The 11663-nt window shown below is 49.7% G+C and overlaps 1 protein-coding gene across 2 annotated transcripts in view; it reads right to left on the reverse strand.

The window, feature by feature from the left end:
* Nucleotides 1–9619, reverse strand: part of OSBPL10 (oxysterol binding protein like 10) — a 292041-nt gene extending 282422 nt beyond the window's left edge. Inside the window, exon 1 of one of the 2 annotated variants that reach the window (XM_026496853.4) lies at nucleotides 8707–9619. In XM_026496853.4, the coding sequence (XP_026352638.2) occupies nucleotides 8707–8987 (281 nt within the window). In that variant the 5' untranslated portion in view covers nucleotides 8988–9619. The remainder of the gene's footprint in view (nucleotides 1–8706) is intronic. The other variant, XM_026496850.4, reaches the window with a different exon arrangement.
* Between the last annotated feature and the right edge of the window lie 2044 nt (nucleotides 9620–11663).

The raw sequence follows: 11663 nt of genomic DNA on the forward strand, positions 1-11663 counted from the left end.
TGACAAAATGGAAAACACGGATTATTACATGTATCCTTACTTCCAAAGTGATTGCTCAATGGTATTTACAGAAAGCCCGAAGAAAGTCTGATTTGCCCGTGAAAGCAAACTAGGTTTGCTCCCTGGCATTAGAAAGAATTTCCCTCACAACAATGCCTACCTTGCATTTGCCCAAGGGGTCTGTCTCGTAGACAGAGATGGATGAATCCAGCAACCCTTCCTGACCAGCCCACTTAGAGCCTTGACAGCAACCCTTTCAGGACAGAGAAGGCTGTCACCATGGCAACCGGTGCAGGGTGGGGAAGGGAGACAGAGCTTTAGAACCGAGACTCTGTGGAGGCTGTGAGTGCCATACCCTACCCCACGGTGTCCGCGTCCTCATCCCCGGAACCTGCGAACGTTACCCGACAGCGCTTAGGGCACCTATGATTCAACCAAGGATTTTAAGATGGGGAGAGGATCCTGGATGGTCAGGGTGAGCCCTGAAGGCAATCACAGGAGTCCTTCTAAGGGCAAGGAAGAGGGAGACTTGACACACACAGAGGAGAGGGCAACACGAAGAAAGAGGCAGAAGCTGGAGTGAGGCCTTACGAGCCAAGGAAAGCCGGCAGCCACCAGAAGCTGGAGGAAGCAAGAAAGTCATTTTCCCTTAGCGTACCCAGTGAAGGCGTGGGCCTGCCAAGACCTTGATTTTGGCCCAGTGGAACTAACTTCAGACCTCTGGCCTCCGGAACAGTGAGAAAGTAAACGTCTATTGGTGGGAGCCTCCATGTTTGTTGTCATGTTACAACAGCCGTGCGAAACTAATTGAGACTGGGAGCCATAAACCCAGTATTGTTTTTGCCAGCTGTCCACATCCCTCCAATAGCAATTCGAACTTCCAAGAAATATTCAAATTAATAAAAGGTTTTTTTTTCTTGAAAGAAAACGTCAGAGAACAGCCTCATGAATGTGGGGTAGGCAAAGATTTCCTAAACAGGACTCAAAAAGAATTAATCATAAAAGGAAAAAAATTTTATTTTTTTTAAGATTTTATTTATTTATTTGAGAGAGAGAGAGAGAGACTGTGTGCACAAGTGAGGGGGAAGGGGCAAAGAGAGAGGGAGAGGCAGACTCCCTGCTGAGCAGGGAGCCTGATGCGGGGCTCGATCCCAGGACCCTGACATCAGGCAGGACTCAAGCCGGAGGCAGACGCTTCACCGACTGAGCCACCCAGGCGCCCCAGGAAAAAAAATTTTAAATGTGACCATATTAAAATTTAAAATGTGTATTTATCAAGACACTGGTTAAAGAGATGACTTGGCAAACCACAAGCGAAGATATCTGCTCTCTCTATGTATGCAGTGCCCGTGTGCATGTGCACATATTCCCATCAACAAACTCGTATCCACAATATATAAAGAACTTGCCCAAGTCAATATGAAAAAGGCAAATACCCCAGTATACAAATGATCAAGGGCTTAAACAGCACCTAACATAATGTGAAACCCAAATGGCCAGCCGGCAGACAAAAAGACGCTAAACTTCATTAGTCATCAAGGAATTAAAACCATAATCAGATGTCACCGTACACCCATCAGACCGGCTGCAACAAGAACAGACACCATCCAGTGTAGATGAGGCTGTGGAGCCCCTAGAACCGTCACGCACGTCTGGGGGGAATATTAACAGACACTACCACTTGGTAAAACTCTCTGGCGGCCTCTAATTAGCTGGCCATTTGCCAACACCGTCACCCAAGATCTCACTCCTAGGTATACACCCAGAGACATGCATACCTATGTTCTCCAAAACACGTGGCAGCGTTTTCCTGAGGACCAAAACCTGGGAAGAGCTCCAATGCCAATCTGTGATGAATGTCAGTGAGTTTCCTATATCCACACAGGGGAATTCCAAACAGCAGGCGACACAGACTAGTTATACACAGCGACATGGATGGGGCTCGCAAACATAATGGCAAGAGCTAGACGCCCGGCACAGAAGATCACACACTTTACGATATGAAATTCAAAAAGAGACCTAGCTCGTGCAAGGGGCTGAAAGTCAACAGCGGAAGACCTACGAGGGGAAATGACTGTAAAGGGTGGGGGAGGGGGCTGGCTGCTGGTTCTGGATCTGAGTGTGTTCCATTGATGAAAGTCCATGGAACTATGTACACTTACGAGTTGTGTACTTTTCTGAACGTATGTTCGACTTCAAATTTACTCTCAAAAACTAGTTATTCAGAGATATGTGAAAAGCTTTTTTTTTTTTCTCTCTCTATAACTTTCGGACAGCAGAAAAGGATGCAAGTTCACCTCAGGAAAAAAAAATAATGGAAAAAAGAAAAGAGGAGAAATAATATCACCCACCATCCCACCAACAAAGGAAAACCATGGTAACCAATGGTATGCTCAAATACGCATATGTTTTGCAAAGGGAGGGGAAGAGCACATCCCGCAGGGACTGGTTAAGTCAGGCAGGTGCTCAATAAATATTGTGAACCATAAGTGAATAAATCATACTATATGCTGTTTTGTAACCTAGGCAACCACCCCTTTATTATCACTGTCCGTGAAGTAATCCAGTGTCCCTAAAGGATTTGAGTATGCAGACTCACAACAGTCTGGCAAGCCAGACAGCAAGATGTGTGAATACTTTCGAAGTACACGTGGGCAAGAACATAAAACCCAGAGCCGTGATTGTCAACCCTGGTATCCCCAACTGCCTCTAAAATTTGCAGAGTACTCAAAAAGCATTCATTTTAATTCAGTGTGGTTTTTAAAAGTTAACATATGCCCTCTTCCCGACTTTTCTAAAGGAGCCAAGTAGCCCCAAAACCCTGGAAAATCATGACCAGAGGCTAAACACTGCATTCTCAAAGCACGTCAGTGATGCAGAGGAGGCCCTGGGTATCCGGCCACTAAAGGCCCACATTAGGTGGGCAGTGCTGGGCCCTTAGTGAGGGTGGGCATGTCACAAGATAAGTCAGACTTGCTGACCCGGAAGACAAAGACTGAGGTTGGCAGAGAGCAGGGCAAATGACAGACCTAGGAACTCAGTGACAAGGCTACAAAAGGAGGCCGAGAACCAAGAATTACAGTCATAGTAGCTGACACTGGCCAAAACACAAGTAAACCCTGGTGTAACTTCTTCTCCGTCATTCATTCAGTCTCTTAGTTATTCGATAGTATCTTCTGAACCCTTATTATTTGCCAGACTCCGTCCTAGACACTGGGGATATAGCAGTGAATAAGACAGACAAATTACTCTCTGACCTCAGGGAGCTTACATCTCGTGCAGAGACCAGAGTAAATACGGAGCGTGTCAGATGGTGGTGGTTATGGGGGAAAATAGAGCAGGGAAGGGAGACAGGGATCTGAGGCTGGAGGAGGGGAGTAAGTCACTGGCCGTGTAGATGCAAATGTTTGCTGGGTTCCAAGTTTTAAAATGATCCCTTCAAAACCAAATCCTCCTATCCTCGCCAAAGAACTCTGGGATAATTATGTTAATGGAGTCCCAGGTAACCACAGCATTCAGAAAATAAACCAAGCACTTTATGGACCAGAAAGGATCCATTTAAGAGGGACAAACTGAAGATCCAATAATAGCCTTCAGTTCTCCAGATCTTGCTATGCTCTGTTCTCAGCCACTTATAGCCCGGTGTCCTCCTGTAATCTTCACACTGAACTAATGAGAAGGGTCACATCTTTTCTCCATTTAACAGATGAGAAAACGGAAGCCCAGAGCAATTAAGGAACTGGCCCAAGGTGACGCGTGTACTAAATATTGATGTCGGGGTTTGGCCCCGAGTCCACACTCCTCTTATGTTAAATAAATGTCCACTCCTGGCCTGAGGTGTACTTTTGCTGATGCTTATCTTACTTATTCTCTTCAAGATGTGTCTTTTCATTTTTTTTTTAAGATTTGTTTATGTATTTTAGAGAGAGAGTATGCATATAAGCGGGGGAGGGGGAGAGAGCACCTCAGACTCCCTGGTGAGCGTGCAGACGATGTGGGGCTCGATCTCATGACCCTGAGATGATGACCTGAGCCGAAATCAAGAGTCAGATGCTTAACCAACTGAGTCACCCAGGGCACTCCTTGCCTTTTAATACTTTACAAAGTTCTTACAACGCCACCAATCACACACACGCACACACACACACACACACACACACACACACGCACATAATTGGAGGTGGGTTACATATTTGCAATGTCTTCTTTTCTCTAGATAATAAAAACTGAACGGCAGTGAAGACCCTCAAATATTTAAATACCACTTCCTAGATCCAATTAGAAATTATTTTCTCAAACACTTGATGTTATGAGCAATCCCACAATAGTTCCATTTGGGTTGGAGATTAAAATTAGCCTTAGGGGAACGCCTGGGTGGCTCAGTCAGTTAAGCGTCTGCCTTCAGCTCCCGTCATGATCCCGGGGTCCTGGGATCCAGCCGCACATCGGGCTCCTTGGTCAGCAGGGAGCCTGCTTCTTCCTCTGCCTGTGCTCTGTCTCTCTCTCTCTCTCTCTCTGACAAATTTAAAAAATCTTTTAAAAAAAATTAGCCTTAGAGCAAATGAGAGTTCATATAGCCAGTTTTTCACTAGGTATAGATATCTCAAACTGAACATAGCCCGAAGGGAACTCCTGGTTGTCCCTCATTCCTCCCCACAAACATGCCCCCCATGACCCTCATCTCTATAAAGGACACCTCAACGTCCCAAGTCTCTCAGGGCTGCAAACTCAAAAGTTCTCCTTGGCCCCTCTCTTTCTCTCACCTTCTCATCTAACCCACCAGCAACTTCTATCCTCCCCACCCCAGACCTGCACTTCTTCTCCACCTCCCCTGTCCCCCAGGTGCAAGCCCCCAGCATCTCTTGCCTGGACCCCCACAAGGAGCTCCTCATTGGTCTCTCTGCTTCCCAATCTGACTGACCCTTTGAACATCTCATCTCCACATAGTACCCAGAGTGAACGTTTTAAGATTTTATTCATTTCTTAGAGAGAGAGAGAGTGCACAAGCAGGGGCAGCGGCAGACAGAGGGAGAGAGAGAAGCAGGGCCCCTGCCAAGTAGGGAGCCTGATGCAGGGCTCGATCCCAAGACCCTGGAATCACGATCTGAGCCGAAGGCAGACGGTTAACAGACTGAGCCACGCAGGTGCCCCCAGAATGAACTTTCTAAAGCACACATCAGACAGTGTCACCTCTCTGCCTAAAGCCCTTCTGGACCACCAGAACCCAGCCTTAAATTCTCCCCCTGGCCTCCAAGGCACCATGTGATCTGGCAATGGCCTGCCTCTCCTAGCTCTTGGGGTTCACTCGCCCCCTGGTTCACACCATATGAAAACCAAAAGATGAGTGAACAGCTAGTCCTCTAGACGAAAATGTGAATAGCAGTAAAGACACGAGATCCACACAAAATTATTTCCACAAATACTTATTTCTCATCAGTTTTTTAATAGAGTTGACCCTTGAACAACAGGGGTTGCAATTGTGCCGGTCCACGTATACACAGATTTTTTTTAGATAAATACAGCAGTACCATAAGTGTATTTTCTCTTCCTTATGATTTTCTGAATAACATTTTCTTTTCTCCAGCTTACTTTATTGTAATATAACAGACAAAACGTGTCCATCAACTATTTATGTCAGGGGTAAGGCTTTTGGTTGACAGTAGGCTATGAGTAGTAAAGTTCTGGAGAAGTCGAAAATTATATGAAGATGTATGACTGTGTAGGGGTCGGTACCCCGAACCCCTTAGTTGTTCAACGGGTCGGCTGTATTTTTTTCATCTTCACAGCACCTGCCACTTCCGAGGTTGTCTTGTTCATCTGTTGGGATGCATTTATTCCTCCACACCCTACAGAACTACACCTACTATCACCCCCGAAATAGTCTTCCTTAGCTGGAATGATGAATTATACAGTCTCCTTCATACACATGTTGCCATGCTCTGATGGTTTCACACTCCCTCGGCCAATGAGTGTGAGCCAAGTGTTCTGGATGTACTCTCCTGGCTTGAGGGTGTCCCACAATAGGCAGTCTCCCCTCTCGCGGCCACTGTTTATGTCACCTAGTTAATCTTCTGGCCCGAACTGCCTTCCTCGGGGCGTGGTGGCCGGCCGCGTGTGCTACCAGTGAACCGCAGCCGGATACGATGCTGTTAGGATATATGCTATATAGCAACTCGAGGTCATGCAAGAGGACGTCAGAGTAAAAACTGCTCTCGGGGGAGAGGTACCGCACCCTGGAGCTGGTGAAGGGCGCGCTCAACGGCATGGCGCCTGGAAACGCACGCTAAGGACTTGGTGGCTGGAGATTTGTCACTGACTGCGGGCAACTTAAAAAGTACTGCCGAAAGAATATGCCAGGAGGTCCAAAAGTGAAGGTACTTTGAATCAGGTCATCCCGCTATTTGTACCAAGGCATTCCCCCAGACTAGCGAGCTCTGGACTCCTTCTACTTTTTAATTCTGCATCTCCCCCGCTATTTCATGCCGAGGATGCCTGTGTGTTTTGCACACTGGAACAGCTCCAGCTCTGAGAACAGTGCCTGGCACATAGTAGGTCCTCAATAAATAGTCTCTGAATAAACAAACTCATGAATAAGTGAATATATTGTCTTTCTCCTCTTCTCCTTTCCTTTTCACTGTTCCAGACCTCCCCTTGAGAAGGGAAAGTGTGCCATCACTGAGTCATCATAAATTCTCTCCACACCACTAATGGACCCCCGGCCACAGCTCAGAGAACGGGGATGCGGAGAACAGCGACCTGGACACTGAGACATTAACCATTAGAAAGAGACAATGCTTTTGGAGTCGGTGGTTGACTGAGAAAATAGTGAGTCTACCGTGGTTAGGAATAAACACTGGCAGCTATGGGTCACAGTAAACAAACTGAACAAAGATGAGACCTCACCGGCATACGCAGTGCATTTCACCTATGTAGCCTGCAATCACGTAGACAGTATTATTACTATTACTATTATTACTATGATCAATTTTGTCTCTTCTTAATGTGGCATAACCTAAATACCCCAGTGGATTTAAAATTATACAAAAGCATGAGTGACTCCAATTCCTCCTAAATCCACTGCAAAGAACAAATCCTTTAATATGCATTGCAGGTAAAATACCGTCCCCAAGGGAAACAACTGTAATCCAGGGTAAAATCTCTGTTGGCCTCATAAGCTACTTGTAAAAAAAGAGAGAGAGAGAGAGAGAGACAGCATTAAAAATGGACAACACACAAACCAGATGCTGTCACCAACAAGGCACAATTACCAAGAACTGAAATCAGATTTCGTCATCTCATCTCTCCCTCATCCTACACCCTCTACCTGTTCTTTTTCAGCTTTCAAAAACTGACGGGGGAAAGGAAGAGGCAACAGCAGATACCAGGCCTATTTTGAGAAATAAAAGGATTCAAAAGTTATAGTGTAACTTCCACTGACATAGTAGCAGATCTCCGAGGAAACCCAGGTGACTCAGAAAGTTCTCTGCCTGTAATATCTACACAGAAAGAACTCAGCTTCCATACTTGGGAAGTCGTCTTCCTCCTAGTTGAGTTTCATGTAAATAACTGTCTGATCAAAGTTTCAGCTGGAAGCAATCTGTACATTTCCAATCCATCTGCAGGGAGAAAGCACCAAGTCATCTAGTGTAACCAGCAGAGAGAAGCAAGAGCTCCCTGGGTGTGATTCAAACTTCACAAGCGTCCTTAAAGACCCCAAGTCCTAAGATCCAAGGGCTATTAGGGGCAAGACAAAAGATCTCATCAACAGCCTCTCCAAAAAGCCCCATTCTTCTTGTGTGGGCATTTGTATCTCCCTCTGGCTTACTTTTGAAAAACAAAGTTAAAAAAAAAAAAAAAACCTGTAAATAGCAGTACCACCTCTATTCCATCCAAGTCTTCCTCACTATCCTCTCTATTATGCCCCACATATTACCACCAACGCAAGTGTGCTGGGAGCCCCTTCCCTGGACAGCCCCATCCTTCCACGTGGCCATAACTAGGTTTCCCAACTGTGAGGGTAAAGTGAGTAAGCAAAGAACTTCAGAAAGCACCTAAAGGGGGGGGGGGGGGAATAACAACAATTTAAATAGCAAACTGTCCCATTTCCAAAGGGGAGAGGTTATTTACAACAACAACTAAACTTCTGTTGCAGAGATTGGAGGTCTCAAGCCACCAACGGGGCAGGAGGTAGCACGCGCTCCAGAAGGCGCTGAGAAGTGGTAGGTTTTGGTGGTGGTGGTGGTGGTGGTAGAAGTGTTTTTAAAACACTGAAGTTGTGAAGGAACTATATTACCGAGAGAATTGTTCTGACGGGACCAGCTGTATTAAAGCTTTTCCATCCAGGCACAAAGCACGCCCCCTCTGCCTCCCTTTCTCAGCCATTCTTCAGGAGTGCGGGAGACCGCTAGCAGGCAGAGGGCCCTGGGACCAGCGCGCTCCTCCTGCCACTCCAGTCCCCGCAGGTGCCGGTACAGAAGAAAACCGGGGCTCTCGCCCCCCTCCCCGCCACTGCGGTGCGGTGCTGGGGTGGGGTCACGGCGCGCCCCATCCCGGACACCGCACCTGGAGAGGAGCCGGGTCGCAGGCAGGGCCCCCGCGGAGGCAGCACCCGCTCGGCCGGTGGCACCGTCGCGCACGCACACACACAGACACCGAGAGCGGCGCGCGGGGAGGGGCGCGCGGTGGCGCGGGCGGCGGGCGCGTTACCTGTTCTGCCAGCCCTGGAGGAGGTTGGTGTATTTGCTGAGCACGCCCTCGAGCGCCGGCTCCCTCCTGCGGCCGCCTCCTCCGGACGGACTAGCGGCCACCGAGCCCGGGCTGCTGCGGCTGCCCCCGCCGCCGAGCCCGGCTACCGCCGACCGGCTGGAGACCCCCCGACCGGCCAGGGAGCAGGAGGGCGAGGAGCCCGCCGAGGTGGCGCGGCTGCTGCTGCGGCTGCTGCTGTTGCTGCCCCCGCCGCCGTCTGCGCCTTGGGCCGCCCTCTCCATGGTCCGTGCGCGCCGGGAACGCGGGTGCCCGCCGCGGTAGCGGCCCCGGCGCTGGAGCTCCCGGCGCGGCGGCGGCGGCGGCCGCGGCGGCTGCTGCTACAGCTCCCGGCGCCCGGGCCGCGCGTGGCTGCTCCAAATCCCCGGGAAATGCCTGACTCATACAGGAGGAAGAGGAGGAGGCGAAGGAGAGCTGGGAAGGAAGCCAACGGGGCTGGATGCAGCTGCGGCCGCCCCTCCTCCTGCCGCGGCCCCGGCCCCGGCCCCGGCCCCTCCCTCCGCACTAGTTTCCTCGGCAAGTTCGGAGCGGGTGGCCGGTTCGGCGAGCCCTCCTCGGGTTCCTCTTCCTCTTCTCTCGAGTCCCAGCGGCCGCCCAGGCCCGGGGGCGGGGGGCGCTGCGGGGCGGCCCGCCGCAGGGTGGGCACGCCCTGTCACCCTCGCGTTCCTTCTGCCGCCCCCTCTCGGCTCCGGAGGGGCGAGAGGGAATCTCCGCGCGCTGCTCCCCTCCCCCAGCCCACCTCGGGACCTGGGGGGAGGGGCGGCCCCACCCACCGGGGCCGCCCGGATATGGAGCCGCCCGGCCTGCCACAGGCACACGCGCACAGTCCCTCTCCCTGCCTTCCGCACCGAGTCTGGGCCAGACACACGTACACGGCAACCTGGAAATGAGCCTCACAGGCCGAGCAAAGTAACAGGGCGGCGACGTCCTCCAGGTCCTCCTGCAGGTCGGGGAGGGGAGGGGAGGGAGGGCAGGCGCTGCTCACAGGTAAGCTCGCCCGGGCATGTTCACGCTGCCGAGTTACGGTACATGCATCACGGACACCAGAGCCCCGACTGAAGTGGGGCAAGAGAACTCAGGTTCCTGCAAGCGCCTGCTTACATTGACTGCTGTGGGCGCCTCGCTTGCCTCACCCTAATCCTCACACTGGTGGACGCGTAAATCTGGCGAGTCAGGTCTGGCGAGCGGTGTTACCATACAGCACCAAGCCCCTGGGAGCCGGGGACCCTAAGACGGGTAAGAGTGCGCTAAAGGCGAAGGAAATCAACAGAGATTTACGATCACAGTGAAGTATGTAGTCTCTGCTGGTTGGAGCTTCTTCCTTGCACCCCCACCCCAAGATACACTGAGCTGCTGCAGCTAGGTCTCTAAATCTAAAATTGGTGCTCTTTGGTAAAAGTAGATGAGTTGCACTCTCTCCACCCCACTAATAATTTTTGTGAGTATAAATATCCAGTGCAATCTGGAAGTTTCTAAAATTACCTAGAAAAATAGCTTTGAGGAGCTCAGAAACCACAAACACACACACACACACACACACACACACACACACACACGCACACACAAAGGGTGCTAGATTGATAGGTAATCCCTGCCCAAAGGATCTACAAACCCATAAAGCAGATAAATAATTCAACAGTTAAAAAAAATTGCTAAATGGAATAGAGTCCGCTCTCATGGGGGCAATTCCCCAAGCTTGACCCCTTTCTATAGAAGCTTCATTTCCTTCCAGAGAGTTTTCAAAGGTGGTTTACCTCTAGAAATTTTCATGAAGAAACTTCTGGGGCTGATTAGAAGTGGTTGTGTCCTGAATAAATTACAATTCCAGGTGCCTATACAGTGTAAAAAGAGAAAAGATCCCCCAAGGAGATTCGATGATAGAAAAAGACTGACATTGAAGCCAGACCAAGCTGAGTTGGAATCTATGACCTCCATGGAGTTACCTCTTTTAGCCTTAGTTTTCTCATCTGCAAAATGGGACCAAATGGTACTACCGGCTGTGATCAACTATGTGAGACTGTTTATTTGTTCAAAATATTTACCGCCTCTCCCTATGGGAGTATCCTCCCTCCTCATTGACCTCAGGCTTGGCTGTGGGGCTGCTTTGGCCAGTGGAATACAAACAGATGTAGTATATACCACTTCCAAGCATAAGCTTTAAGATCCATCATGTGGTTCAACCATCTTTCTGTTTTTCTTCTGCCAGGCAATCAGCATGTCCCAGATAAAGGATCCCCCTCAGTCTGGGTCCTGGAGTGAGAAGACGTGTGGAACTCAGCAAAGCCAAAGCCAGTTAGCGTTGACCATGTTACATGCACAAAATGTTTGTTATAAACCACCTATATATTTTTTTAAGATTTTATTTATTTAGGGGTGCCTGGGTGGCTCAGTCGGTTAAGGGTCTGCCTTCAGCTCAGGTCATGATCCCAGGGTCCTAGGATGGAGTCCCGCATTGGGCTCCTTGCACAGTGGAAAGGCTGCTTCTCTCTCTCTCCCTCTGCCTGCCGCTCTGCCTGCTTCTGTTCTCTCTAAGATTTTATTTATTTATTTGAGAAAGAGCGCAAGAGAGAGAGCAGAGAGCACAAGCGGGGGCGGGGGGAGCAGAGGGAGAGGAAGAAGCAGACTCCCCGCTAAGCAGGGAGCCGGTCTTCAGGCTTGATCCCAGGACCCCAAGACGACGACCTGAGCTGAAGGCAGACACTTAACAGACTAAGCCACTCAGGTGCCCCAAGACTTTTTCTTTTAAGATTTTTTAAAATTTATTGTAGAGAGAGAGAGCGAGGACGTGCACTAGAGTAAGGGGAGGGGCAGAGGGAGAGAGAATCTCAGGAAGACTCCAAGTTGAGCGTGGAGCCCAAGGGGCTCAGTCTCACGACCCTGAGATCATGACCTGAGCTTTC

This window comes from Ursus arctos, unplaced genomic scaffold (assembly GCF_023065955.2).
Source record: "Ursus arctos isolate Adak ecotype North America unplaced genomic scaffold, UrsArc2.0 scaffold_20, whole genome shotgun sequence".
Taxonomy (NCBI): Eukaryota; Metazoa; Chordata; class Mammalia; order Carnivora; family Ursidae; genus Ursus; species Ursus arctos.